Raw genomic sequence first — 27,336 nt, 5'->3', positions numbered from 1 at the left:
GACCTTCATCTAAAACAGCATTCCTTTCTCTGGGAAATAGAAATGCCGTCTCTTCTTCAGAATCAACACTGTCTGCCTCAACAACAGGGACATGTTCAGAAATCTGTAACCCATCATCCTCCTTGTCCTGAGGACACTCAGGCTCAGAAAGCTCAGGCTCAAACTGAGCCACAACAGATTGAATGTTTGCTGTATATGTGTTGTGTAATCCACCCTGAGTCCCCTGAGGGAGACAGAGCGGCATAAAATAAAGTATATCATTATTATATTATTACTAGCTGTACCCTGCCACGCGTTGCTGTGGCCCTCAGATAACAGAGGAATTCTAGTTGAAGGAATAGACAGAAGGGAGAGATGTAAAATGAGGTAGCCAAGCTCCCAGCGGTGGCCGGGAGAGCTTTTGCACAGCTAAAACTTGTGCACCAGTTGCGCCCGTACCTTGGGATCTGGCCACAGTGGTCCACGCTCTTGTTACATCCCAAATAGACTACTGCAATGCACTCTACGTGGGGTTGCCCTTGAAGACTGTTCGGAAACTTCAACTGGTCCAGCGAGCAGCAGACAGATTGCTCACCGGAGCAACATACAGGGAGCACACCACCCCCCTGCTGTGTCAGCTCCACTGGCTGCCGGTTCAGTTCCGAGCACAATTCAAGGTGCTGGTTTTGAACCCTGTATGGTTCCGGTCCAGTGTATCTGTCCGAAAGTATCTCCCACTACGTCCCACCCTGGAATTTGAGATCATCTGGGGGGGGGCTGCTCTCGACCCCACCGCTATCACAAGTGAGGTTGGTGGGGACGAGGAGCAGGGCCTTCTCAGTGGTGGCCCCTCGCCTGTGGAACTCACTCCCGGGGGAAATCAGGGCATCAACATCCCTCCTCTCCTTCAGGAGGAAGGTAAAGACGTGGTTGTGGGACCAGGCCTTTGGGCAATCTGATAACTAACCAGACGAACAGGACTGACAGGACTGACAATCGTGGAATTGGAAATCGAACTATGAGATAGCGAACGCTGACCGTCAATGAGGAGAAATTGGTTTGTATTGGTTTTATTGGTTTTATGATTGTAACGCAAGAATTGTTGTTTAATTGTTAATTGATGTTATTTTGTTTTATTGCTGTTATGTGATGCGGGCATCGAATTGTGCCTTGCTTTTGTAAGCTGCCCTGAGTCCCCTTCGGGGTGAGAAGGGCAGGGTAGAAGTAACCGAAATAAATAAATAAATAAATAAATAAGCTTGTTTCAAAAATAAAAATGAAATAGAGGTAATTAGATAGCAATAGGTTCAATAGGGTTACACTCCCCCTGAAGTCACAGGTCCGCAGTTTGGGTGTCCTCCTGGACTCATCACTTACCCTTGAGGCTCAGGCATCGGCGGTGGCCGGGAGGGCTTTTGCACAATTGAGACTCGTGCACCAACTGCGACCATACCTCGTAAAGGCTGATCTGGCCGGGGTGGTCCATGCCTTGGTCACCTCTAGATTGGACTACTGCAATGCGCTCTACATGGGACTGCCCTTGAAAATGGCTCGGAAATTCCAACTGGTCCAATGGTTGGCCGCCAGGCTGTTAACTGGCGCACCTTACAGAGAGAGGTCAACCCTCCTGTTTAAGGAGCTCCATTGGCTGCCGTTCATCTTCCGGTCCCAATTCAAGGTGCAGGTGCTCATCTACAAAGCCCTAAACTGTTTGGGAGCCGCCTACCTGCATGACCGCATCTCCATATATGAACCCACACGTTCCCTACGATCATTTGGAGAGGCCCTGCTCACGATCCCACCTACGTCGCAAGCGTGTTTGGTGGGGACGAGGGACAGGGCCTTCTCTGTGGTGGCCCCCCGACTCTGCAACTCTCTCCCCAAGGACATCAGACAAGCCCCAACATTGGCAATCTTTAGGAAGAGCCTGAAGACCTGGCTGTTCCAGTGTGCCTTTCCAGATTAGGAAACTCCGGGCATCATGTCCCAAATGCACTTTATTAGAGACTAGGATTGTCCGCACATTGCACCTAACTCCAAAAACCTCTACGTACCTCCTGTCAAGTTCAGCACATTTAACCATTACACTTGGCCCGGCCTAAGGTTTTAAATGTGTCATGGTGTCATTGTTTTTAGAGTTTTATTGTTTTGCTTGATGTTTTATTATTTGCTTATGAGTTTTACTGTTATATTTGTATGTTGTTATATTTGTATTGTAAGCCACATCGAGTCCTTCGGGAGATTTTGAGGGGTATAAATAAAGATAATAATAATAATAATAATAATAATAATAATAAAAAATAGGATATAAAATAAATAAATAACAAGGAAGCCCCTCGGGTGCTGGACGAGTGCCTGGCCGCTGTAGCTATCTGGATGAGGATGAACAAGCTGAACTCCTACATTTGAAGTCTAAAACACCAGGAGGGCCAAAGTTTGCTCATGCCTGATCTACACTAGAATTAATGTAGTTTGATTACTACAAAATCCTGGGATTTGCAGTTTCCTATACTCCTCGGCAGGGAGCCCCCGGTGGCACAGTGGGTTAAAGCACTGAGCTGCTGAGCTTGTTGATCCCCAGGTTCGATTCCGGGGAGTGGTGCGAGCTTCCACTGTCAGCCCTAGCTTCTGCCAACCTAGCAAGTTCGAAAACATGCAAATGTGAGTAGATCAATAGGTACCGCTCCAGCGGGAAGGTAACGGTGCTCCATGCAGTCATGCCGGCCACATGACCTTGGAGGTGTCTACGGACAACGCTGGCTCTTCGGCTTAGAAATGGAGATGAACACCACACCCCAGAGTCAGACATGACTGGACTTAATGTCAGGGGACTACCTTTACCTTTACCTATACTCCTCGGCAAAGGAAGCTCAAGACAACAAATCCCATGATTTATTGAGCCGCGGAAGAGGTACTGAACTGCATTCATTGTAGAAGCAGCCCAAAGCCTTATCAAACTACAACTCCCTGGGATCCACAGCCTTGAACTAAGTTAAAATGCTACTGAACCACATTAATTTCCCAGTGCAGATGCACCCCCTAGTATCATCTCCCATCCTTTCTCAAAGGCATCTCCCATCATCCCCAGAGTGTTTTGGGGATGAAAGGAGTTGCAATCCATCACCTTTGGAAAGCTCAAGGAATCACTCTGCACATGCTCAGAGGCACCCAGCAATTCCAAGAATCTTTGCCCACTAAACTTCTCCTCTTGCAGGCCTCAGCCCCCAATCTCAGGCTCCTGCCTCTCACCTTTTCTCCTCCAAACAGGAGCCTCCTCTACAGTAACTCTTGCTGGCCCTGAAGAATGGTGGGTGGGGTAATCCTTAGCTCCCCCCCCCCCCCAGGAGCCATGTGACACAAACTTAAAGTTAGTATGAGGCTGGAAGCCTGCAGAGCCATAGCCAGGAATTCAGTGGATGCTGCAGAGAGAGAGAGAGAGAGAGAGAGAGAGGAGAGTCCCTCTCCCTTCCTGCTGCTCCTCCACCCCCACCCCCTCTCTCTCTGCCTCTTTTGCTGCTGCTTCCTCAGATATGTTGGAGCATGGAGAATCCAAAAAAGAAGGGCATTGCTGCAGAGTGAAGGCACAAAGTAAATCTAAAGTGTTGTTTACCTCTTTTTGTTTGTTCTTTCCCCTCATTTCCTAATGTGCCCCCCCCCCCCCATCCCTCCTTTCCTTCAGTTGCAAGTTTACTCCTTGGAAGAGGAGGAGGAGGGAGCCCGGCCTCCTCTGCACCTGCCAGAGTGCTGCTGCCTGGGGAAGCACTTCTGGGGGGTGGGGAGGGAGACTCACCCTTCTCCACACCCCATAGTTTGAGGATCCCTGATGTAAAGGATAGTGACAGGATAGCAAGCCTGCGGGGATGAGGGCTTTTCCTCCAGCTCCTGAAGGGAGGTCCTCCATGTGAGCCTGGTGGGCATGCGCACTCGCTGCTGGCCATGCACGTGCACTCCTTCCCTACCCCTCCCTCCCTGAGGCTTACAGTTGAACATCTTTCTAAGGGGGGTGGGGGGGAGGGAGGGGGAAGTGTTTTTTTGGGGGGGGAGGGGGTTGAGTGGAGAACATACATTGGGTTGTTAGGTGTCTTGTGTCCAAATTTGGTGTCAATTCCCCCAGTGGTTTTTGAGTTCTGATGGTATCACAAACGAACATCACTTTTTTATTTATATAGATACTACCATATAATCCAGATTTGTTTGTGTGTCAGGAGTGACTTGAGAAACTGCAACTCGCTTCTGGTGTGAGAGAATTGGCCATCTGCAAGGATATGGCTCAGGCAGGCATGTAGCCGGGGGGGGGGGCTTCAGGGGCTTCAGCCCCCCCCCCCCCGAAATTCTCATGGTGGTTCGCGAAAAGGCCTTACTGGTGCATTATTTAAACTGTTATGTTTATGCATATCATGATCTGATCACCATACTCAATATATCCCATATGCATGGGGGTATTGGGGTAACAATACAAAAGGTTTGCTAGGCTAGACCCTCTTTCACTCAGACTCAGCCCCCCCCCCCCCAAACGAAATCCTGGCTACGGGCCTGGGCTCAGGGGACACTCAGATGTGTTACCATTTTGTGGGAGGCTTCTCTCATGTCTCCACATGGGAAGCTGGAGCTGATAGACGGGAGCTCACTACACTCTCTGGATTTGAACCACTGACCAGCTGGCACAAGTGTTTCACCCATTGCGCCACCAGGGGCTCCCTCAAAGCAGATAATTTACATTATCTGCTTTTAACTGGATGATATGAGTCTACACTGCCATATAATCCAGGTGATCAAATCAGATAATCCACTTGATCTGTTTTGAACTGGATGATATGAGTCCAGTTCACTCTTAATTAAATATGAAAGGGTGACAAAGACAAGGAAAATCAGACTAAGATATAGTTTTTATCCTAGATTTTCTACTTTTCCTCCACCACAAACATCCCAGTGTTTCTGACTCTCTCCATTGGTGTAGAATTTGCATGACCCCGCCCACTGCCTCTCCCTTAACCCTTTCCTATCCTTTCCTATGACACACAGCAAACAGAGAAATTGATCAGCAACTGAACATACTAGAGAGGTTTGGGGAGAATTCACCATGATTTATAGGAGTTGTAAGTACTGGGATTTATAGTTCACCTGCAAGCTAAGAACTGCACTATGAACTCCAACAATAATGGACCTGGAACTAACTTGGTACACAGAAGCCCCATGACCAACAAAAAATACTAGAAGTCTTTGAGGAAAATTCACTTTGATTTGGGGGAGATGTAGTTCACCTACATCCAGAGAGCACTGTGAACCCAAATACCAAACAGTATTTTGGCGCGCCACCCCCCCCCCCCCCCACAACCAATCATTGATATATATATTCTGCTCATCTTGGGGCTCTGTGTGCCGTATTTGGTTCATTTCCATCACTGGTGGAGTTCAGAATGCTCTTTGATTTTAGGTGAGCTATACATCCCAGTAACTACAACTTGCATATGTCAAGGTGTATTTTCCCCCAAGAGCGCCTCAACAGCGCCCCTGGGCAAAATCAACTATACTGCGAATGCTTACTTTGCGTGATGGGTTGAGCCACCCCTGCCTCCACTGATGATGGACTTGGACCAAACTTGGAACACAGAACCTACTGAAGGGGCTTGAGGGGATGGACTCACTATAGTGGGAGTTGTAGTTTACCCTACAGCCAGAGAGTACACTGAACCCATCGATGATGCATCCAGAGCAAACTTGCCCAACATAACAAACTTTAAGTACAGATGGAGTTGCAGGGGGTTAACCTGGCATGATGGGAGTTGTAGTTCACCCACAACCTTATGCATTTTGTACAATTAAAACACCGACTTTCTCAAATAACCCGGGCAACGCTGGGCACCCAAGGTGGTAATTTAAAAAAAGAATATGCTGGGTGAGATAGATCCCCAAGAATGCTCTGATGTTTCTTAAGGCTGTAGGAATTATAAAGTTGTTCCAAAGAGAGGAGAAAGATTCTCTGCAGAAGTGGTGACTCTTTGTAAAACCTTCCTATCTGCCATGGTGCAGTTACCAAAGCACACACAGATGCTGTAGGTTAGGAAACTCCCTAGAGCAGTGTTTCTCAACCTGGGGGGTCGGAAAGCTGGGGGGGGGGGTTCGTGAGGGGGTTTCAGCTGCCAAAGACCATCAGAAAACAGTATTTCTGATGGTCTTAGGAACCCTTTCGGCAGAGAAAACGGAAGATCTCTCCACCTGTCCTACTCTTCCTTTTTGGTGTTGGTGAACTACAACTCCCAGCATTCAGAAACAGCCCCCCTCCAACCCCACCAGTGTTCAATGTTGGCTATGTAAATAGTGTGCCAAGTTTGGTGCAGATCTATTGTGGGCTGGGTTCAGAGAGCTTTTTGACTGTAGCTTAACTAAAAATCCCAGCAACTAAAACTCAAGATCAATGCCCACCATATCATTTCAGTATTTTCTGTTGGTCATGGGAATTCTGTGTGCCAAGATAGGTTCAATTCTATCATTGGTGGGATTCAGAATGCTCTTTGCTTGTAGGTGAACTATAAATCTCAGAAACTACAACTCCCAAATGTCAAGGTCTAAGGCCGTGATGGTGAACCTATGACACGCGTGTCAGCACACACGTGGCTATTTTTGATGACACGCAGACACATATGGCCACATACAGAGAAATACACCTTACAAGAGCCAATATAATTCCATCCTTAAATTTGTAAAAGGCTCTACAAATCTATATAAATAAAAATGTAATGTTTGTTTGTGGGACTAACAGAACTCCAAAACCATTGGATGAATTGACACCACATTTGGGCACAAGATACCTCTCAGGCCAACGAGTGACCATCACTCAGAAAAACACATCGGAAGGGACTTAAAAAGCCAAAAAACCAAATATATACACAGACACATATATATACACACATATATGCATATACACACACAAATCATACACAGAAAGGGAGGGAGGGAGGGAGGGAGGGAGGGAAAGGGTAGAGAAGGAAGGAAGAAGGGAGAGAAGGGAAAGAAGGAGGGAAGGAGCGAAAGAAGGAAAGAGAAAGGTAGAGAAGGAAGGAGGAAGAGAAAGAGGGAGAGAAGAAGGAGGGAAGGAGAGAAGGAAGGAAAAAGAAGGATAGAGAAGGAAGGAAGGAGAGAAGGAGGGAGAGGAAGAGAGAAGAAGAGAATGAAGGAAAGAAAGAAGGGTAGAGAAGGAAGGAGGGAAAGAAGGAGGGAAGGAGCGAAAGAAGGAAAGAGAAAGGTAGAGAAGGAAGGAGGAAGAGAAAGAGGAAGAGAAGAAGGAGGGAAGAAGAGAAGGAAGGAAAAAGAAGGATAGAGAAGGAAGGAAGGAGAGAAGGAGGGAGAGGAAGAGAGAAGAAGAGAATGAAGGAAAGAAAGAAGGGTAGAGAAGGAAGGAGGGAAAGAAGGAGGGAAGGAGCGAAAGAAGGAAAGAGAAAGGTAGAGAAGGAAGGAGGAAGAGAAAGAGGGAGAGAAGAAGGAGGGAAGGAGAGAAGGAAGGAAAAAGAAGGATAGAGAAGGAAGGAAGGAGAGAAGGAGGGAGAGGAAGAGAGAAGAAGAGAATGAAGGAAAGAAAGAAGGGTAGAGAAGGAAGGAGGGAAAGAAGGAGGGAAGGAGCGAAAGAAGGAAAGAGAAAGGTAGAGAAGGAAGGAGGAAGAGAAAGAGGGAGAGAAGAAGGAGGGAAGGAGAGAAGGAAGGAAAAAGAAGGATAGAGAAGGAAGGAAGGAGAGAAGGAGGGAGAGGAAGAGAGAAGAAGAGAATGAAGGAAAGAAAGAAGGGTAGAGAAGGAAGGAGGGAAAGAAGGAGGGAAGGAGCGAAAGAAGGAAAGAGAAAGGTAGAGAAGGAAGGAGGAAGAGAAAGAGGGAGAGAAGAAGGAGGGAAGGAGAGAAGGAAGGAAAAAGAAGGATAGAGAAGGAAGCAAGGAGAGAAGGCGGGAGAGGAAGAGAGAAGAAGAGAATGAAGGAAAGAAAGAAGGGTAGAGAAGGAAGGAGGGAAAGAAGGAGGGAAGGAGCGAAAGTAGGAAAGAGAAAGGTAAAGAAGGAAGGAGGAAGAGAAAGAGGGAGAGAAGAAGGAGAGAAGGAAGGAAAAAGAAGGATAGAGAAGGAAGGAAGGAGAGAAGGAGGGAGAGGAAGAGAGAAGAAGAGAATGAAGGAAAGAAAGAAGGGTAGAGAAGGAAGGAGAGAAAGAAGGAGGAAAGGAGCGAAAGAAGGAAAGAGAAAGGTAGAGAAGGAAGGAGGAAGAAAAAGAGGGAGAGAAGAAGGAGGGAAGGAAAGAAAGAAGGGTAGAGAAGGAAGGAGGGAAAGAAGGAGGGAAGGAGCGAAAGTAGGAAAGAGAAAGGTAAAGAAGGAAGGAGGAAGAGAAAGAGGGAGAGAAGAAGGAGAGAAGGAAGGAAAAAGAAGGATAGAGAAGGAAGGAAGGAGAGAAGGAGGGAGAGGAAGAGAGAAGAAGAGAATGAAGGAAAGAAAGAAGGGTAGAGAAGGAAGGAGAGAAAGAAGGAGGAAAGGAGCGAAAGAAGGAAAGAGAAAGGTAGAGAAGGAAGGAGGAAGAAAAAGAGGGAGAGAAGAAGGAGGGAAGGAAAGAAAGAAGGGTAGAGAAGGAAGGAGGGAAAGAAGGAGGGAAGGAGCGAAAGAAGGAAAGAGAAAGGTAGAGAAGGAAGGAGGAAGAGAAAGAGGGAGAGAAGAAGGAGGGAAGGAGAGAAGGAAGGAAAAAGAAGGATAGAGAAGGAAGGAAGGAGAGAAGGAGGGAGAGGAAGAGAGAAGATGAGAATGAAGGAAAAAAAGAAGGGTAGAGAAGGAAGGAGGGAAAGAAGGAGGGAAGGGAGCGAAAGAAGGAAAGAGAAAGGTAGAGAAGGAAGGAGGGAGAGAAAGAGGGAGAGAAGAAGGAGAGAAGGAAGGAAAAAGAAGGATAGAGAAGGAAGGAAGGAGAGAAGGAGGGAGAGTAAGAGAGAAGAAGAGAATGAAGGAGGGAAAGAAGGAGGGAAGGAGCGAAAGAAGGAAAGAGAAAGGTAGAGAAGGAAGGAGGAAGAGAAAGAGGGAGAGAAGAAGGAGGGAAGGAGAGAAGGAAGGAAAAAGAAGGATAGAGAAGGAAGGAAGGAGAGAAGGAGGGAGAGGAAGAGAGAAGAAGAGAATGAAGGAAAGAAAGAAGGGTAGAGAAGGAAGGAGAGAAAGAAGGAGGGAAGGAGCGAAAGAAGGAAAGAGAAAGGTAGAGAAGGAAGGAGGAAGAAAAAGAGGGAGAGAAGAAGGAGGGAAGGAAAGAAAGAAGGGTAGAGAAGGAAGGAGGGAAAGAAGGAGGGAAGGAGCGAAAGAAGGAAAGAGAAAGGTAGAGAAGGAAGGAGGAAGAGAAAGAGGGAGAGAAGAAGGAGGGAAGGAGAGAAGGAAGGAAAAAGAAGGATAGAGAAGGAAGGAAGGAGAGAAGGAGGGAGAGGAAGAGAGAAGATGAGAATGAAGGAAAAAAAGAAGGGTAGAGAAGGAAGGAGGGAAAGAAGGAGGGAAGGAGCGAAAGAAGGAAAGAGAAAGGTAGAGAAGGAAGGAGGAAGAGAAAGAGGGAGAGAAGAAGGAGAGAAGGAAGGAAAAAGAAGGATAGAGAAGGAAGGAAGGAGAGAAGGAGGGAGAGTAAGAGAGAAGAAGAGAATGAAGGAAAGAAAGAAGGGTAGAGAAGGAAGGAGAGAAAGAAGGAGGGAAGGAGCGAAAGAAGGAAAGAGAAAGGTAGAGAAGGAAGGAGGAAGAAAAAGAGGGAGAGAAGAAGGAGGGAAGGAGAGAAGGAAGGAAAAAGAAGGATAGAGAAGGAAGGAAGGAGAGAAGGAGGGAGAGGAAGAGAGAAGAAGAGAATGAAGGAGAGAAAGAAGGGTAGAGAAGGAAGGAGGGAAAGAAGGAGGGAAGGAGCGAAAGAAGGAAAGAGAAAGGTAGAGAAGGAAGGAGGAAGAAAAAGAGGGAGAGAAGAAGGAGGGAAGGAGAGAAGGAAGGAAAAAGAAGGATAGAGAAGGAAGGAAGGAGAGAAGGAGGGAGAGGAAGAGAGAAGAAGAGAATGAAGGAAAGAAAGAAGGGTAGAGAAGGAAGGAGGGAAAGAAGGAGGGAAGGAGATAAAGAAGGAAAGAAAGAAGGGTAGAGAAGGAAGGAAGGAGAGAAGGAGGGAGAGAATGAAATAAAAAAGGGAAAGAGGGAAGGAAGGAGAGAAGGAACGAAAGAGAGAAAGAGGGAAGGAAGGAAAGAAAGAGACAAGGAGGGATGGAATCAAAGAGCAAAGGAAGCGAGAAAGGAAACCGGTAGAGAAGGAATAAAGAAGAAGGGAAAGAAAAAGAGGGAAGGAAGGAAAGAGGGAGGGAAGGAAGGAAGGAGGGAGAGAAGGGAAAGGAGGAGGGAAGGAGCGAAAGAAGGAAAGAGAAAGGTAGGGAAGGAAGGAGGAAGAGAAAGAGGGAGGGAAGAAGGAGGGAAGGAGAGAAGGAAGGAAAAAGAAGGATAGAGAAGGAAGGAAGGAGAGAAGGAGGGAGAGGAAGAGAGAAGAAGATAAAGAAGGAAAGAAAGAAGGGTAGAGAAGGAAGGAGAGAAGGAGGGAGAGAATGAAATAAAAAAGTGAAAGAGGGAAGGAAGGAGAGAAGGAACGAAAGAGAGAAAGAGGGAAGGAAGGAAAGAGAGAGACAAGGAGGGATGGAACCAAAGAGCAAAGGAAGCGAGAAAGGAAACCGGTAGAGAAGGAATAAAGAAGAAGGGAAAGAAAAAGAGGGAAGGAAGGAAAAAGGGAGGGAAGGAAGGAAGGAGAGAAAGAAAGGAGAGAAAAAGAGAGGGAAGGTTGGCCACAACACGTGGCGGGTACAGCTAGTTTAACATCTGCACGTTTGAGCATTGTTCACTCCATAACTCAGCATGGATTATACATTTTTCTTATTTAAACTATAAATATTGCAAAAGTATGTTTTTTTTTCTCAAAGTGACACTCCACCCAAGTTATGGTCAGGTTTTTGGCAAATTTTGACACACCAAGCTCAAAAGGTTGCCCATCACTGGTCTAAGGTATAAAACCTACAACAACCCAGTCAAGGTCTATTTTCCCCAAACTCCACCAGTGTTCACATTTGGGCAAATTGGGTATCTGTGCCAGGTTTGGACCAGACCCATCATTGTTTGAGTCCACACTGCTCTCTGGATGTAGACGAACTACAAGTCCCAAAATCAAGGTAATTGCCCACCAAACCCTTCCAGTATTTTCTTTCAGTCATGGGAGTTGTGTGTGCCAAGTATGGTTCAATTACATCATGGGTGGAGTTCGGAATACACGAGGAACTGTATTAAAACATGCTGGACGTCTTTGGGGGATTTATAGGAGTTGTAGTTCACTTACATCCAGAGCACATTATGAACCCAAACAATGATGGATCTGGACCAAACTTGGCATGCATACCTGATATGCCCAAATTTGAATACTGGTGGGTTTTGAGGGGAATTGGCCTGGACATTTTGGGGTTGGGATTTATAGTTCACCTGCAATCAATGAGCACTCTGAACTCCACCAAAGATGGTATTGGACCAAACTTGGCAAACAGAGCTCCCATGACCAGCAAAAAAATACTGAGGGAAATTCACCTTGATTTGGGGGAGTTGTAGTTCACCTACATCCAGACAGCACTGTGAACCCAAACACCAGTGGATCTGGATCAAACTTGGCACGCAGACCTGATATGCCGAAATTTGATTACTGGAGGGGTTTGGGGAAAACTGACCTTCCTTTCTGGGAGTTGTAGTTCACCCACAACCAGAGAAATTGTGACCTCCACCAATGATGGACCTGGACCAAACTTGGCACACAGAACTGCAGTGACTAACACAGCCTACTGGAGGGCTTTACCAACAAGTAACACTAACTACATATAAACTCAATTATAAAATACCAAGCCATGCAATCTTAAAATGACTACATGAACTAGCTTTTGCACAGTTGGAAACTATAGCTGCACATCTCAGAATGGCAGTGGTTGTTTTTTGTGCCATCAAGTCATTTCCAACCTAAGGGAGGGTTTTCTTAGCCAGATTTCCCAGAGAGTGGGACTCACTCGGGGAATCCTATTCTCCGTCATGGTCAGAACAATGGTTGCTTTAATTAACATTGCTTTTTTGAAAAGTAATGTTTCCAAGTTTTCAAGCTTTCTGTCCTCTGAAATGACAGTGTTTCTAAACCTGGGAATTGGGACCCATGGGAGGGGGTCGTGAAGGGGATATCAGAGGAGTCACTGAAGACTATCAGAATACACATATTTCTGATGGTCTTAGGAACACAGCACTCTCCAGAGGTAGGTGAACTACATCTCTCCTAAATCACCATCAATTCCTCCCAAATCCCTCCAGTATTTTCCATTGGTCATGGGGGTTCTGTGTGGGAAGTTTGGCTCAATTCTATCATTGGTGGGCTCTTTGATTGTAGGTGAACTATAAATCCCAGTGACTACAACTCCCAAATGTCAATGTCTATTTTCCTCAAACTCCACCAATGTTCAAATTTGGGCATTTTGTGTATTCCTGTCAAGTTTGGTGCAGATCCATTATTGTTTGAGTCCACAGTGCTCTCTGGATGTAGGCGAACTACAACTCCCAAACTCAAGGTGAATGCCTACCAAACCCTGTTGGTCATGGGAGTTCTGTGTGCCAAGTTTGGTTCAATTACATTGTTGGTGTTCAGAATGCTCTTTGATTGTAGGTGAACTATACATCCCAGCAACTACAATTTCCAAATGACAAAATCAACCTCACCAGTGTTCAAATTTGGGCAAATTGGATATTTGTGCCAAATTTGGTCCAGTGAATGAAAATACATCCTGCCTATCAGATATTTACATTACAATTTATAACAGTAGCAAAATTACTGTTGCAAAAGTATGGTTTTTTTCTCAAAGTGACACTCCACCCAAGTTATGCTCAGGTTTTTGGCAAATTTTGGCACACCAAGCTCAAAAGGTTGCCCATCACTGGTCTAAGGTATAAAACCTACAAGAACCCAGTCAAGGTCTATTTTCCCCAAACTCCACCAGTGTTCACATTTGGGCAAATTGGGTATCTGTGCCAGGTTTGGTCCAGACCCATCATTGTTTGAGTCCACACTGCTCTCTGGATGTAGACAAACTACAAGTCCCAAAGTCAAGGTAATTTCCCACCAAACCCTTCCAGTATTTTCTTTTAGTCATGGGAGTTGTGTTGTGAAGTAGCAACAAAAATAATGTTATGGTTGGGGGTCACAACAACACGAAGGACTGTATGAAAACATGCTGGATGTCTTTGGGGGGATTTATAGGAGTTGTAGTTCACTTACATCCAGAGCACATTATGAACCCAAACAATGATGGATCTGGACCAAACTTGGCATGCATACCTGATATGCCCAAATTTGAATACTGGTGGGTTTTGAGGGGAATTGGCCTGGACATTTTGGGGTTGGGATTTATAGTTCACCTGCAATCAATGAGCACTCTGTGCCAGGTTTGGTCCAGACCCATCATTGTTTGAGTCCACACTGCTCTCTGGATGTAGACGAACTACAAGTCCCAAAGTCAAGGTAATTGCCCACCATACCCTTCCAGTATTTTCTTTTAGTCATGGGAGTTGTGTTGTGAAGTAGCAACAAAAATAATGTTATGGTTGGGGGTCACCACAACACGAGGGACTGTATGAAAACATGCTGGATGTCTTTGGGGGGATTTATAGGAGTTGTAGTTCACTTACTTCCAGAGCACATTATGAACACAAACAATGATAGGTCTGAACCAAATTTGGCACGCATTCCTGATAAGCTAAAATTTGAATGCTGGTGAGTTTTGAAGGGAATTGGCCTGGACCTTTTGGGGATGGGATTTATAGTTCACCAAATGACAAAATCCCCTCAGCCCCTCCAGGATTCAAATTTGGGCATATTGAGTATTTGTTCCAAATTTGATCCAGTGAATGAAAATACATCCTGTATATCAGATACTGTATTTACATGATGATTCAGAACAGTAGCAAAATGACACTTATGAAGTAGCAACTAAAATAATGCTATGGTTGGGGGTCACCGCAACTCGAGGAACTGTATTAAGGGGTCGCATCATTAGGAAGGTTAAGAAACGCTGCTCTAGAGAACAGCGGGAGAAAGTCACCAGCAGTTTTCCATTCAATTGTTGTTTCCTTAGAAGTCTCAGGTAGTACAGTCTCTGAACTAACGCTTTGATAATCTGAATTAGACAGCAGTCGCTTCCCCTTCTCCTCCCCCCTTTTCCCCACTTACCGGCGGAGGGCCGAAGAGGGCCAGGAACGGCGGGGGCTGCGCAGGACCGGACGAGGGGTGTCACGGCGCTCGGTGTCAGAGTGGTATCGCCGTGGGATGCGGATGCGGGTGCGTGGCTGGCGCCAGAGATGCTTAGGCACCTTGGAGCCCCGTGCCCTCTCCATCTCCAGCCAGATTTGAAGAGAGAGCCAGCCCTGGCCAGCTTATATAGTTCCTTGGCCAGGGGAGGGAGGGGAGAAGAGCAGAAAGGGGACGGCACAGCTTTCGCAGCCTTGATTTGAGCAGAAAAGGCTTCCAGAGTTAAGCAAAAAAAGCTTCCAAGGCAGCCCGGCACACTGCTTTGATTGGCACACAACTATCAAATGAGCAACGCAGGCATACACACACACACACACACACAAGGAAAGGAAGTCACGCATAAAAAAAAGGAAAGCCTCATTCAGTTATTCATCTCAAGAATAACCCTGGAGACAGTCTCACAAAAGGATGCATCAGAGTTGTTCGGACAGAATAGAATTGCACAGACCACATCTTTTCCCGATATCTCTATTCTGAATCATGTTTACAATTTTTGGAGTTTCTGTAAAATGTTTACATTGACTTTGCCACTTTTTATCCCACCCCCTGCCATATCCCCTGTTTGGATATCAGCCAGCATGCCAAAGCCTTAAATCAAGAAATAGTTCTACAGATCTGAGGAACACCTCAGCAAGCGAGAGTCCAAAAGTGGCGGGCAAAAACCCGGAACCTCAATCCATGGCTGATACCAAATGAGAGACTCCTTTCTGGGCAGACAGAAGACTGGGCGACTTGGAAGGCATTAAACAGACTACACTCTAGTACCACGTTTTTTTTGGGGGGGGGGGCTAATTTTTTTCAAGGGGGGGTTTCGGGGGGGCTGAGTTTCGGGGGGGGGGCTGAGTCTGAGTGAAATAGGGTCTACCCTAGCAAACCTTTTTGTATTGTTACCCCAATACCCTCATGCATATGGGATATATTGAGTATGGTGATCAGATCATGATATGAATAAACATAACAGCTTAAATAATGCACCAGTAACGCCTTTTTGCTTTCTGGGTGTAGGTGAACTACAGCTCCCTAACTCAAGGTCAATGCCCACCAAACCCTTCTAGTATTTTCTGTTGGTCATGGGAGTTCTGTGTGCCAAGTTTGGTTCAATTCCATCATTGGTGCACTTCAGAGTGTTCTTTGATGGTAGGTAAACTACAAATCCCAACAACTGCAACTCCCAAATGTTAAAGTCTATTTTATCCAAACTCCACCAGTGTTAGCATTTGGGCATATTGGATATTCATGCCAATTTTGGTCCAGATCCATTGCTGAGTCCACAGCGCTCTGTGGATATAGGTGAACTACAACTTCACAACTCAAGGTCAATGCCCAGAAAATCATTCGAGTATTTTCTGTTGCTCATGGGAGTTTGGTATGCCAAGTTTGGTTCCATTCCATCGTTGGTGGAGTTCAGAGTGCTCTTTGATGGTAGGTGAACTATAAATCCCAGCAACTACCACTCCCAAGTGACAAGATCAATGCCCCTCCAACCCCATCTGTATTCAAATTAGAGCTTATTAGGTATTTGATCCAGTGAATGAAAATATATCTTGCATTATCAGATATTTACATTACAATTCATAACAGGAGCAAAATGACAGTTATGAAGTAGCAACAAAACATAATGTTATGGTTGGGGTCACCACAACAGGAGGAACTGTAATAAGGGGTCGCAGCATTAGGAAGGTTGAGAAACACTGTTCTAGAAGCATTCTCACCTGGCGTTTCACCTGCATCTATGGCAAGCATCCTCAGAGGATGCTTGCTATAGATGCAGGCAAAATGTCAGGAGAGAATGCTTCTAGAACATGGCCATATAGCCCAAAAAACCTACAACAACCCAGTGATTTCAGCCATGAAAGCCTTCAACAGTAGCAAGATTACTGTTATGAAGTGATAACAAAAATAATTTTATGGTTGGGGGTCACCACAACATGAGGAACTGTCTTAAGGAGTCACAGCATTAGGAAGGTTGAGAACCCCTGGTCTAGAATCATAAGACTCTAGAACAGTGTTTCTCAACCTGGGGGTCGGGACCCCTGGAGGGGTCGCGAGGGGGTGTCAGAGGGGTCACCAAAGACCACCAGAAAACACAGTATTTTCTGTTGGTCATGGAGGATCTGTGTGGGAAGTTTGGCCCAATTCAATCCTTGGTAGGGTTCGAATGCTCTTTGATTGTAGGTAAACTATAAATCCCAGCAACTACAACTCCCAAATGTCAAGGTCTATTTCCCTCAAACTCTACTAGTGTTTACATTTGGGCATACTGAGAATTCGTGCCAAGTTTGATTCAGATCCATCATTGTTTGAGTCTACAGTTCTATCTGCTTGTAGGTAAACTACAACTCCCAAAACTCAAGGTCAGTGCCCACCAAACTCTTCCAGTATTTTCTGTTGGTCATGGGAATTCTGTGTGTCAAGTTTGATTCAGTTCCATTATTGGTGGAGTTCAGAATGCTCTTTGATTGTAGGTGAACTATAAATCCCAGCAACTACAACTCCGACAGGATAAAATCATTACCCTCCCCCAATCTGTTACTATTCATAACAGCAGCAAAATGAGTTATGAAGTAGCAACGAAACTAATTTTATGGTTGGGGGTCATCATAACATGAGGAAGCGTATTAAGGAGTCGTGGCATTAGGAAGGTTGAGAACCACTGCTCTAGAACCTTGACTGGATGGCCCTTGGGGTCTCCTCCAACTCTATGAGTCGATGTTTTCTCCCAGGCTTCTTCCCTGAGACACAAAACAACCTTATCAGCCTCCTGTGCCATCCCTCCATAAGTCTCACAGTCCAGGGGAGAGCTAGTTCTCCAAAGTCCCAGTACACTAAGAACTATATCACATTGAGTTGTGGGGCTGTGGAAAGACAGCCCTTGCCTTCCCAAACAACAGCCCCTGAACTAACGGACCTCCAACATGCGGTCAACGCTTTCTGTGTTGCTTCTTGAGAAAGGAAGGAAGGAAGGTGGGTTGCATCATGTCCCTTCTGCCTCGAACTGCTTTCACCCACACTATTGAAAACAATACTTTCCAGCAAAAGGGCAAGGTTACTGAAGCGATACAACAGCTGCAGCTTGCGATTATTTATATTTATTTATTTACTGTATTTGTATACCGCCTTTCTCAGCCTATCGGCAACTCAAGGCGGTTTCCAACAAAACAATTTGAAAACATTACAATTACATAAACCACAACAGCAATAAAAACATCATTGGCGTCTCCTTATTATTGGGTGCATTGAACCAAATACAGTGATACCTTGAGTTAAAGGTTTAAATTGTTTCCTGATTGAGCTCTTAACTCAAATCGCTCTTATCTCAAAGTTAATTTTGCTACTGAAATGCTATTAATCCGTTCTAAACCCCTGAAACCATGTTTGTTGGTTCTCTTGGACATCTCAGTGGCTTTTGATGCCATCAACCATGGTAGCCTTCTGGGTCGACTCTTGGGAATGGGTCTCGGGGGCACTGCACTCCAGTGGCTCCGTTCCTTCCTTGAGGGCCGTACTCAGTTGATGAAGCTGGGGGATACCTGCTCGGACCCCTGGCCATGGACCTGTGGGGTCCCACAAGGTTCCATTCTTTCCCCCATGCTATTCAATATCTACATGAAACCGCTGGGCAAGATCATCCAAAGTTTTGGAGCTCGATGCCATCTCTATGCAGATGACACTCAACTCTGTTACTCCAAGGAAGCCCCTTGAGTCCTTGACCAGTGCCTTGCAGCTGTGATGGGCTGGATGAGGGCTAACAAGCTGAAGCTTAATCCTGACAAAACAGAGGTCCTCCTGGCCAGTCGTGGGACTGATCGGGGCATAGGGTGGCTACCTGTGCTCAATGGGGTCACACTCCCTCTGAGGACACAGGTCCACAGCTTGGGGGTCCTTCTGGACACTTGATGCTCAGGTGTCGGCGCTGGCTGAGAAGGCCTTTGCACAACTAAAACTTGTGCGCCAGCTGCACCCGTACTTCGTGAAAAGTGATCTGGCCATGGTGGTCCATGCCCTAGTCACCTCTAGGTTGGATTACTGCAATGCGTTCTATGTGGGGTTGCCCTTGAAGACGGCCTGGAAACTAAAATTGGTTCAAAGATCAGCAGCCAGACTACTCACGGAAGCTGGTTACAGAGAGCGGTCAACCCTCCTGTTTAAACAGCTCCACTGGCTTCCAATAAGTTTCCGGTCCCAATTCAAGGTGCAGGTCGTCACCTATAAAGCCCTAAATGGTTCGGGACCTCTTATCTCCGTGATTGCCTCTTCCCCTATGAACCAGCGCGTACTTTGAGATCATCTGGAGAGGCCCTGCTTTTTCTCCCCCCATCATCGCAAGCACAGTTAGTGGAGACGAGAGAGAGAGCCTTCCTGGTGGTGGCCCCTCGGGTCTAGAACTCCCTCCCTAGCTCCCACTTTGTCCTCATTCCAAAGTCAACTAAAAACCTGGATGTTCCAGTGTGCTTTCGATTAAGCAGCTCACATAATTTTTCCTGTCCCCATTGATTATAGCACTTTATTCTGGCCCTCATGTGGTCTACCTCAACATGTTTTATGACAGTATTTCCTGCGCAATCTATGGGTTTGTCGCACTTTTCTTGCACTCCTGTAAAACGTATCGCACTCATTGAATTTGTACCTCAGCTATGTTCCTTCTTTTCAGCCATATTGCTCTTATGTTGTGTATAATTATGTTGTATTGTTTTTATCGGATGTTTTTAATTGGTAAGTGTTTTACTTGTGTGTTTTAATTGTTTTTGGGCTTGTCCCTTGTAAGCTGCCCTTGGTTGGCGGGGTATAAAAATAAAGTTGTTGTTGTTGTTGTTGTTGTTGTTGTTATGTATTGTTATTGTTAATCAATTAATTAATTTAGAACTTTTATATACCGGTCTTCTCACCTCCAACCGGTTTACAACAAAGGAATTCATACACAATAGTTTAAAAACATCACATCCAATAATACACTAATATTATACTAATATACACTAATAATACACTAATATACACACATTGAAATACTATCATATAATTATATAAGGCCAAATCGTTAACATAAAATCACTATTCATCCCCATCCGTCCATGTGGACAAGAGTTATTGCCTCACTCATCAAATACCAAATTCCAGAGCCAGGTTTTCACCAACTTTCTAAAGGTCAATAGGGAAGGGGCAGTTCTAATCTCCAATGGGAGAGAGTTCCAGAGCCGAGGTGCCACCACCGAGAAGGCCCTGTCCCTCGTCCCCACCAGACGCAATTGCGAGGATGGTAAGACCGAGAGCAGGGCCCCTCCATACGATCTTAACAACCTTGATGGTTCATAGGGGAGAATCCGTTCGGACAGGTAAACTGGGCCGGAGTCGTTTAGGGATTTATAGGTCAACACCATTAAATAAATAAGAAAATATACTGTTAAATAAGAAAATATACTCCATAAATAACAAATAATGTATAAATGCACAATCACATCTATCTATACACCAAAGTGAAAATATGTATGCATGTATGGGCATAAGGTGTCCATTTACACAGACTAGCTCTTGCCTACACAAATAGCTATAGTTCCCACTACTCAAAATACACCAATTGCCCTCCCTCCAATAACATTGCAAGTTATAGCGAGTGCCATGAACATGGCCAAGAGCCCGGCCAATGTCGTCCATAAACACCATACTGCCCACCACACCATACTGTATGAAGGTTTTCATACAGAGACAATTCCATCCTAGATTTTATGTGTTTCCTCCACCACAGACATCCCAGTATTTCTGACCCTCTCCATTGGTGTGGAATTTGCATGACCCTGTCCATTGCCTCTTCCTTAACCCTTTCCTACTCTTTTCTATGGCACACAGAAAACAGAGGAATTGATCAGCAACTGAACATCCTAGACAGGTTTGCGGAGAATTCACCGTGATTTATAAGAGTTGTACATTCTGGGATGTATAGTTCACCTGTAATCTAAGACCACTCTGAACTCCACCAATGATGGACCTGGAACCCCCATGACCAACAAAACATACTGGAAGTCTTTGGGGGAATTTATAGGAGTTGTAGTTCACCTACAGCCAAATGAACCCAAACAATGATGGACCTGGACCAAACTTGGCATGCATACCCAATATGCCCAAATTTGAATCCTGGTGGGTTTTGAGGTGAATTGGCCTGGACATTTTGGAGTTGTAGGTACTGGGATTTATAGTTCACCTGTAATCAATGAGCACTCTGAACTCCACCAAAGATAAAATTGGACCAAATTTGGCACGCAGAGCCCCCATGACCAGCAACAAATACTAGAGCTCTGTAAGGGGAAATTCATCTTGATTTGGGGGAGTTGTAGTACCCCTATATCCAGAGAGCATTGTGAACCCAAACACCGATGGATCTGGACCAAATTTAGCACACATAGACCTGATATGACCAAATTTGATTACTGGAGGGTATTCGGGGTAACTGACCTTCCTTTCTGGGAGTTGCAGTTCACACACAATCAGAGAAACTGCGACCTTCACTGATTATGGATCCTGACAAAACTTGGAACACAGAAACCCCATGAGTAACTCAACCTAGGAGGGGTTGGAGGGGACTGAGTTACCATAGTGGGAGTTGTAGTTTACCCTGCCACCAGGGAGTACACTGAACCCCACCGATGATGCATCCAGAGCAAACTTGCCCAACATGACAAACTTTAACTTCTGATGGAGTTTCAGGGGGTTAACTTGGCAGGACGTGAGTTGTCGTTCACCCACAACCTTATGCATTTTGTGCAATCATAAACTGACTTTTTCAAACAACGTGGGAAATACCGGGTACCCAAACTAGTAATAAATAATGTATAAATGCACATTCAATTAAACAATTAAAATCAACTTTAAAAAGGTAGAAACACAAAGTTGTGGCAAGGAAGCACAAAGCGAAGAAGAGGCAGAAGCATCCTTGTTTTCATACTGTTCTCCTTCCAGCCTCCCATTGCCTCTTGCTCTCTTTCCCTCTCTCTCCCTTCAAGAAGTCAAACATACCAGGAATAAAAACAATACAAAATTAACTAACTCAATGTGGAAGAGTGCACAGCTGACAACATTCTCCCAAAGTGGAAAGGGGCACGAGGCCCATAGGCTGCTCCTTTGAAGCTCTAAAGCCCTTTACTCTCGTACTAGCACTCGCTCTTAACTCAGAATGTTGCTCTTATGTCAAAGCAAAACCACTACCAAGTGATGGCTCTTAACTCAAAATGCTCTTAAGTTGGGTCACTCTTAAGTCAAGGTTCCCCTGTGAACTAAAGCTAAAGAATAGACAAGAGAAGATGTTAAGGACAACTAAATCTCAAAAGGGAGCATTATTGAACTCTTTCACGCAATACAGTCAGAGCACCCTCTTTGTGCACCTTTAGCTGCCGAGTCCACGTTGACCAACTGAGACACTTATGAGCTTAGGAAGATGAGAACTTAGGAAGATGAAGAAGACGGAGAAGAGGTTTAAATATAGAAAAGAGGTCACATTGAGGAGGCGAGAAGCCTGTTTTCTGTTGCTCCCACTTCATAGGAAATCTGCTACAAAACAGGAGCTTTTTTGTTGAGTTTCGGCCTGCCTCAGGGGAGTATGCTTGCTCCATTAATGTTTAACATTTACAGAAATGATCAGCCACTGCCAGAAGGGGCAGAGAGTTTCATCTATACTGACGATCATGCCATCACCGCTCAAGCAGGGAGCTTTGAAATGGTTGAACAGAAGCTCTCTGAAGCTTTAGGCACTTTTACTGCATGTTACAAGGAAAACCAGCTGATTCCTAATCCATCTGAAATACAAACGTGTGCTTTTTATCTCAAGAATAGACAAGCATCTCAAGGTCTGAGGATGGCCTCGGAAGGAATCCCACTGGAGCATTGCAACATACCCAATATCTGGAGGCTATTCCGGACCATGCTCTGACTTACAAGAAGCACTGCTAGACTATCAAGCAAGAAGTGGGTGCCAGAAATAATGTTGTATGAAAGCTGACTAGCACAACCTGGGGGTCACAACCAGACACAGTGAAGACATCTGCACTCCAAGTGGCCAGCTTCTGGTGAAAGGACATTTAGTACAATCCCAAGTTTTTGTCATTTTTCTATACATTATAACTGCTGGAGCATGTAAGAAATCAGTTAGTGTGTGTGTCAACTGTAAAATAAGATGGATGAAGCTCATTATTATTATTATTATTATTATTATTATTATTATTATTAAACTTTATTTGTACCCCGCTAGCATCTCCCGAAGGACTTGATGCGGCTTACAAAGGCCAAGGCCTCAATACACAACATAACAATACACTTAAAGCAAATTAAAAACAATTAAAACATTATTAAACAACAAGAACCACAAGCAATAAACAATACATCAAACAAGATCAAAACTGGGCCGGGCCAGAGTGAGGGGTACAAGATTAAAAAGTGCTGATGTGGCAGGTGATATGTAAGAATTATAGGGCAAGTGCAGTGTGCAGTGTGCGGCAGTCTTAATTCTAATAAAGTGCGTCTGGGACTTGGTATTGGAGATTTCCTAATTGGGAAAGGCACATCGGAACAGCCAGGTCTTCAAGTTCTTTCTGAAGACTGCCAATGTAGGGGCCTGTCTAAGATCCTTGGGGAGAGTGTTCCAGAGACGGGGGGCCACCACGGAAAAGGCCCTGTCTCATGTCCCCACCAAACGTGCTTGTGACGCCGGCAGGATCACGAGCAGGGCCTCTCCAGATGAGCGTAGTGAACGCGTGGGTTCGTAGACGGAGATGCGGTCACGCAGGTAGGCTGGTCCCAAACCGTTCAGGGCTTTGTAGGTAAGCACCTGCACCTTAAATTGGGCTCGGAAGATAAACGGCAGCCAGTGGAGCTCCTTGAACAGGAGGGTTGACCTCTCTCTGTAAGGAGCACCAGTTAACATCCTGGCCGCTGCTCGTTGGACAAGTTGGAATTTCCGAGCCGTTTTCAAGGGCAGCCCCACGTAGAGCGCATTACAGTAATCCAACCTAGAAGTGACCAAGGCATGGACCACTCTGGCCAGATCAGCCTTCGCGAGGTACGGTCGCAGTTGGCGCACGAGTCTTAGTTGTGCAAAGGCCCTCCCAGACACCACCGACGCCTGAGCCTCAAATTGGTTGGGCTATGCTCAGGGAGCTGGCTGAGCCTGGGACTTTTGGTTACTGTTACATTTTTCAGGCTTGCAGAGAAACAGAGAGAGACAGTTTGGAGTGTGCTCTTGCTTCATGAGTTGCTAGAAGGAATTTCTCCACACGGACAAAGAAAGACAATTTTAAATCTCTCTAAAAGGACATTATGTGAGTCGATGCAACTGATGACATGATTGAAAATATGTTGTTCCGAACTACAAAGAGAAAAATACTTGTTCTTTATTGATAATCTATGTGGCATATTTTTCTTTCTCTGGCAAGACGGTGTGTGGACTGATCAAACGTGAACTACATGTGGTTTATTTATTTCGTATATTTCTGTCTCACCCTTCTCCCCACAAGGGGGACTCAGAGCAGCCTTAATTACACCACAATAACTTTATTCTCAATTCACTTCTGCCAAAATGCTGCTCTGGAGAGCAGGACGCAATGGAGCAACGGATTCAAACTCCAGGCCAAGAGATTCCGACATTAAAGAAATGCTTCTGATGGCCAGAGCTGTTCAAGAGTTGTGGCTGTGTCCTAGCCTCACAGATGGTTGGAAAGATGGCTAACATAAATGAGAGCGATTTAAAATATTGTGTTGGTGCGTTTCCCTCTTGACTTGCTTTCCTTTCTGTTTTTCTCAGACTGAGTTTTATTTTCCAGACGGAGCCTTTTCCTGCGCTCTCCCCCTTCAGTGCCCTGCATCCCTGCCTCCGTATTTGGTGTTTTATGTCTCCAATCTCTTTTCTAATAAATAATAACCGCCATTTAATTTGTTTCTTTCATGGCCACAGCAGGCCCCGAGGGGAACATCCTGTTGTGGCTGGCTTACGAGAGCCCATTTGCATCTGCATTCGTCTCCTTGTGCCATGGCGGCTGCATTTGCGAGGGGCTTTGTGCGTGGGTGTAAATCCGCTCTGGGTTTTAGTCCGGGCTGCTGTACTTCATCACGTTTACTAAATTCCACTGAGTCCTACGCTTCAGAAGTGGTAACCCTCTGTGTTCATCATATGAGGTTGGGTTCAAGTGTAGCATAGAGCATTCTTTCCATGTCTAAAGCGTTGGGAACAGCTATCTTTTCATACGTTTCGAGAGCTGGTTGGGAAGTGGATTTTTAGGGAGTGATCCAGATGTAGATAGGCAAAAGGGTCATAGAATCATAGAATCAAAGACAAGAAACAATTAGGGACAGTTAATCACCTCTCAACAAAGGATTCCAACAGGCAGTAAGGAGCGACATCTTGAAACTGCTAGGCCATCAAATGCTAATCAAGGTGGCCAATCAAAACATTCACACCAACCGCAAACAGACAAGAGTTCTTTCTCCCACCCTGGACATAGAATCATTGAATCGCAGAGTTGGAAGAGACCTCATGGGCCATCCAGTCCAACCCCCTGCCAAGAAGCAGGAATATTGCATTCAAATCACCCCTGACAGATGGCCATCCAGCCTCTGTTTAAAAGCTTCCAAAGAAGGAGCCTCCACCACACTCCGAGGCAGAGAGTTCCACTGCTGAACGGCTCTCACAGTCAGGAAGTTCTTCCTCATGTTCAGATGGAATCTCCTCTCTTGTAGTTTGAAGCCATTGTTTCGCGTCCTAGTCTCCAGGGAAGCAGAAAACAAGCTTGCTCCCTCCTCCCTGTGGCTTCCTCTCACATATTTGTACATGGCTATCATATCCCCTCTCAGCCTTCTCTTCTTCAGGCTAAACATGCCCAGCTCCTTAAGCCGCTCCTCATAGGGCTTGTTCTCCAGACCTTTTATCATTTTACTCACCCTCCTCTGGACACATTCCAGCTTGTCAATATCTCTCTTGAATTGTGGTGCCCAGAATTGGACACAATATTCCAGGTGTGGTCTAACCAAAGCGGAATAGAGCATGGGGAGCATGACTTCCCTAGATCTAGACATTATGCTCCTATTGATGCAGGCCAAAATCCCATTGGCTTTTTTTGCCGCCACATCACATTCTTGGCTCATGTTTAACTTGTGGTCTAACCAAAGCAGAATAGAGGGGTAGCATTACTTCCCTATCTAAAACACAGACATGTGCTTTTCATCTCAAGAACAGACAAGCATCCCGAGCTCTGAGAATCACCTGGGAAGGAATCCCACTGGAGCATTGCAACACACCCAAATACCTGGGAGTCACTTTGGACCGTGCTCTGACCTACAAGAAGCACTGCCTGAACATCAAGCAAAAAGTGGGTGCTAGAAACAATATCGTTCGAAAGCTGACTGGCACAACCTAGGGATCACAACCAGACACAGTGAAGACATCTGCCCTTGCGCTATGCTACTCTGCTGCTGAGTACGCATGCCCAGTGTGGAACACATCTCACCACACTAAAACAGTAGATGTGGCTCTTAATGAGACATGCCGCATTATTACGGGGTGTCTGTGACCACACCACTGGAGAAATTACACTGCTTAGCCAGTATTGCACCACCTGACTTCCGCCGGGAAGTAGCAACCAATACTGAAAGAACCAAGGCAGAGACATCTCCAGCTCATCCCCTGTTTGAGTATCAGCCAGCACGTCAACGACTTAAATCTAGAAATAGTTTTCTAAGATCTACAGAGACACTCGCTGGAACACCTCAGCAAGCGAGAGTCCAAAGGTGGCAGGCTGAAACCCAGAACCTCAACCAATGGCTGATACCAAATGAGGGACTCCCCCCTGGGCACACAGAAGACTGGGCAACTTGGAAGGCGCTGAACAGACTGCGCTCTGGCACCATGAGATGCAGAGCCAACCTTCAGAAATGGGGCTGCAATGCAACCTGAGCCCTGCCACATGCACCATGGAGGACCTTCTTGCAGCAACACCAGAAGCACTCCAAGTGGCCAGCTACTGGTCAAAGGACATTTAATCAACTACCAAACTCGCAAATTTTGTATTTTGTCTGTTTGTTTGTTTTGTTCTGTTAGAAATGTAATACAATTGACTGGTTGCCCTGACACGACAAATAAAATTACTTCCCTAGATCTAGACACTATGCTCCTATTGATGCAGGCCAAAATCCCATTGGCTTTTTTTGCCGCCACATCACATTCTTGGCTCATGTTTAACTTGTTGTCCACGAGGACTCCAAGATCTTTTTCACACGTACTGCTCTCGAGCCAGGCATTGTCTCCCATTCTGTATCTTCGCATTTCGTTTTTTCTGCCAAAGTGGAGTATCTTGCATTTGTCACTGTTGAACTTCATTTTGTTAGTTTTGGCCATTCATCTCTCTAATCTGTCAAGATGGTTTTGAATCCTGCTCCTGTCCTCTGGAGTATTGGCTATCCCTCCCAATTTGGTGTCATCTGCAAACTTGATGATCCTGCCTTCTAGTCCTTCATCTAAGTCATTAATAAAGATGTTGAACAGGACCAGGCCCAGGCCCAGGAGGGAACCCTGCTTGTGGCACTCCACTCATCACTTCTTTCCAGGATGAAGAGGAAGCATTGGGGAGAATCACCCTCTGGGTTCGTCCATTTAAACAATTACTGATCCACCTCACTGTAGTTTTGCCGAGCCCACATTGGATTAGTTTTCTAGCCAGAAGGTCATGGGGAACCTTGTCGAAGGCCTTCCTGAAATCCAGGTACGCTACATCCACGGCATTCCCCGCATCTACCCATCTTGTAATTCTATCGAAGAAAGAGATCAGATTAGTCAGGCATGACTAATGCACTTGACTTCAGCAGAACACTGCGACCCCTACGAATGACTAACCTGGACTAAAAATGGCACAGAGAAGCCCCTTGACCAACTAGACATACTGCAGGGGTTTGGGGAGAACTGACCATGATTTTTGGGAGTTGTTGTTCACCTGCATCCAGAGATACTGAGAACCCCACCAACAATGGCACAGGATCAAACTTGGCACAAAGAAGCCCCATGACCCA

General features: G+C 45.6%; 1 protein-coding gene across 1 annotated transcript in view; it reads right to left on the bottom strand.

Annotated features, from left to right (window-relative positions):
* PDE4C (phosphodiesterase 4C) overlaps positions 1-14,393 on the bottom strand; it is a 110,008-nt gene extending 95,615 nt beyond the window's left edge. Inside the window, exon 1 of the mRNA XM_067473518.1 lies at positions 14,224-14,393. Coding sequence (XP_067329619.1) covers positions 14,224-14,387 — 164 coding nt within the window. The 5' untranslated portion in view covers positions 14,388-14,393. The remainder of the gene's footprint in view (positions 1-14,223) is intronic.
* Between the last annotated feature and the right edge of the window lie 12,943 nt (positions 14,394-27,336).

The sequence above is a fragment of the Anolis sagrei genome, chromosome X (genome assembly GCF_037176765.1).
Source record: "Anolis sagrei isolate rAnoSag1 chromosome X, rAnoSag1.mat, whole genome shotgun sequence".
Lineage (NCBI taxonomy): Eukaryota > Metazoa > Chordata > Lepidosauria > Squamata > Dactyloidae > Anolis > Anolis sagrei.
The sequence above is the reverse complement of the archived record's forward strand: the minus strand, read 5'-3'. Positions and strand labels throughout refer to the sequence as shown.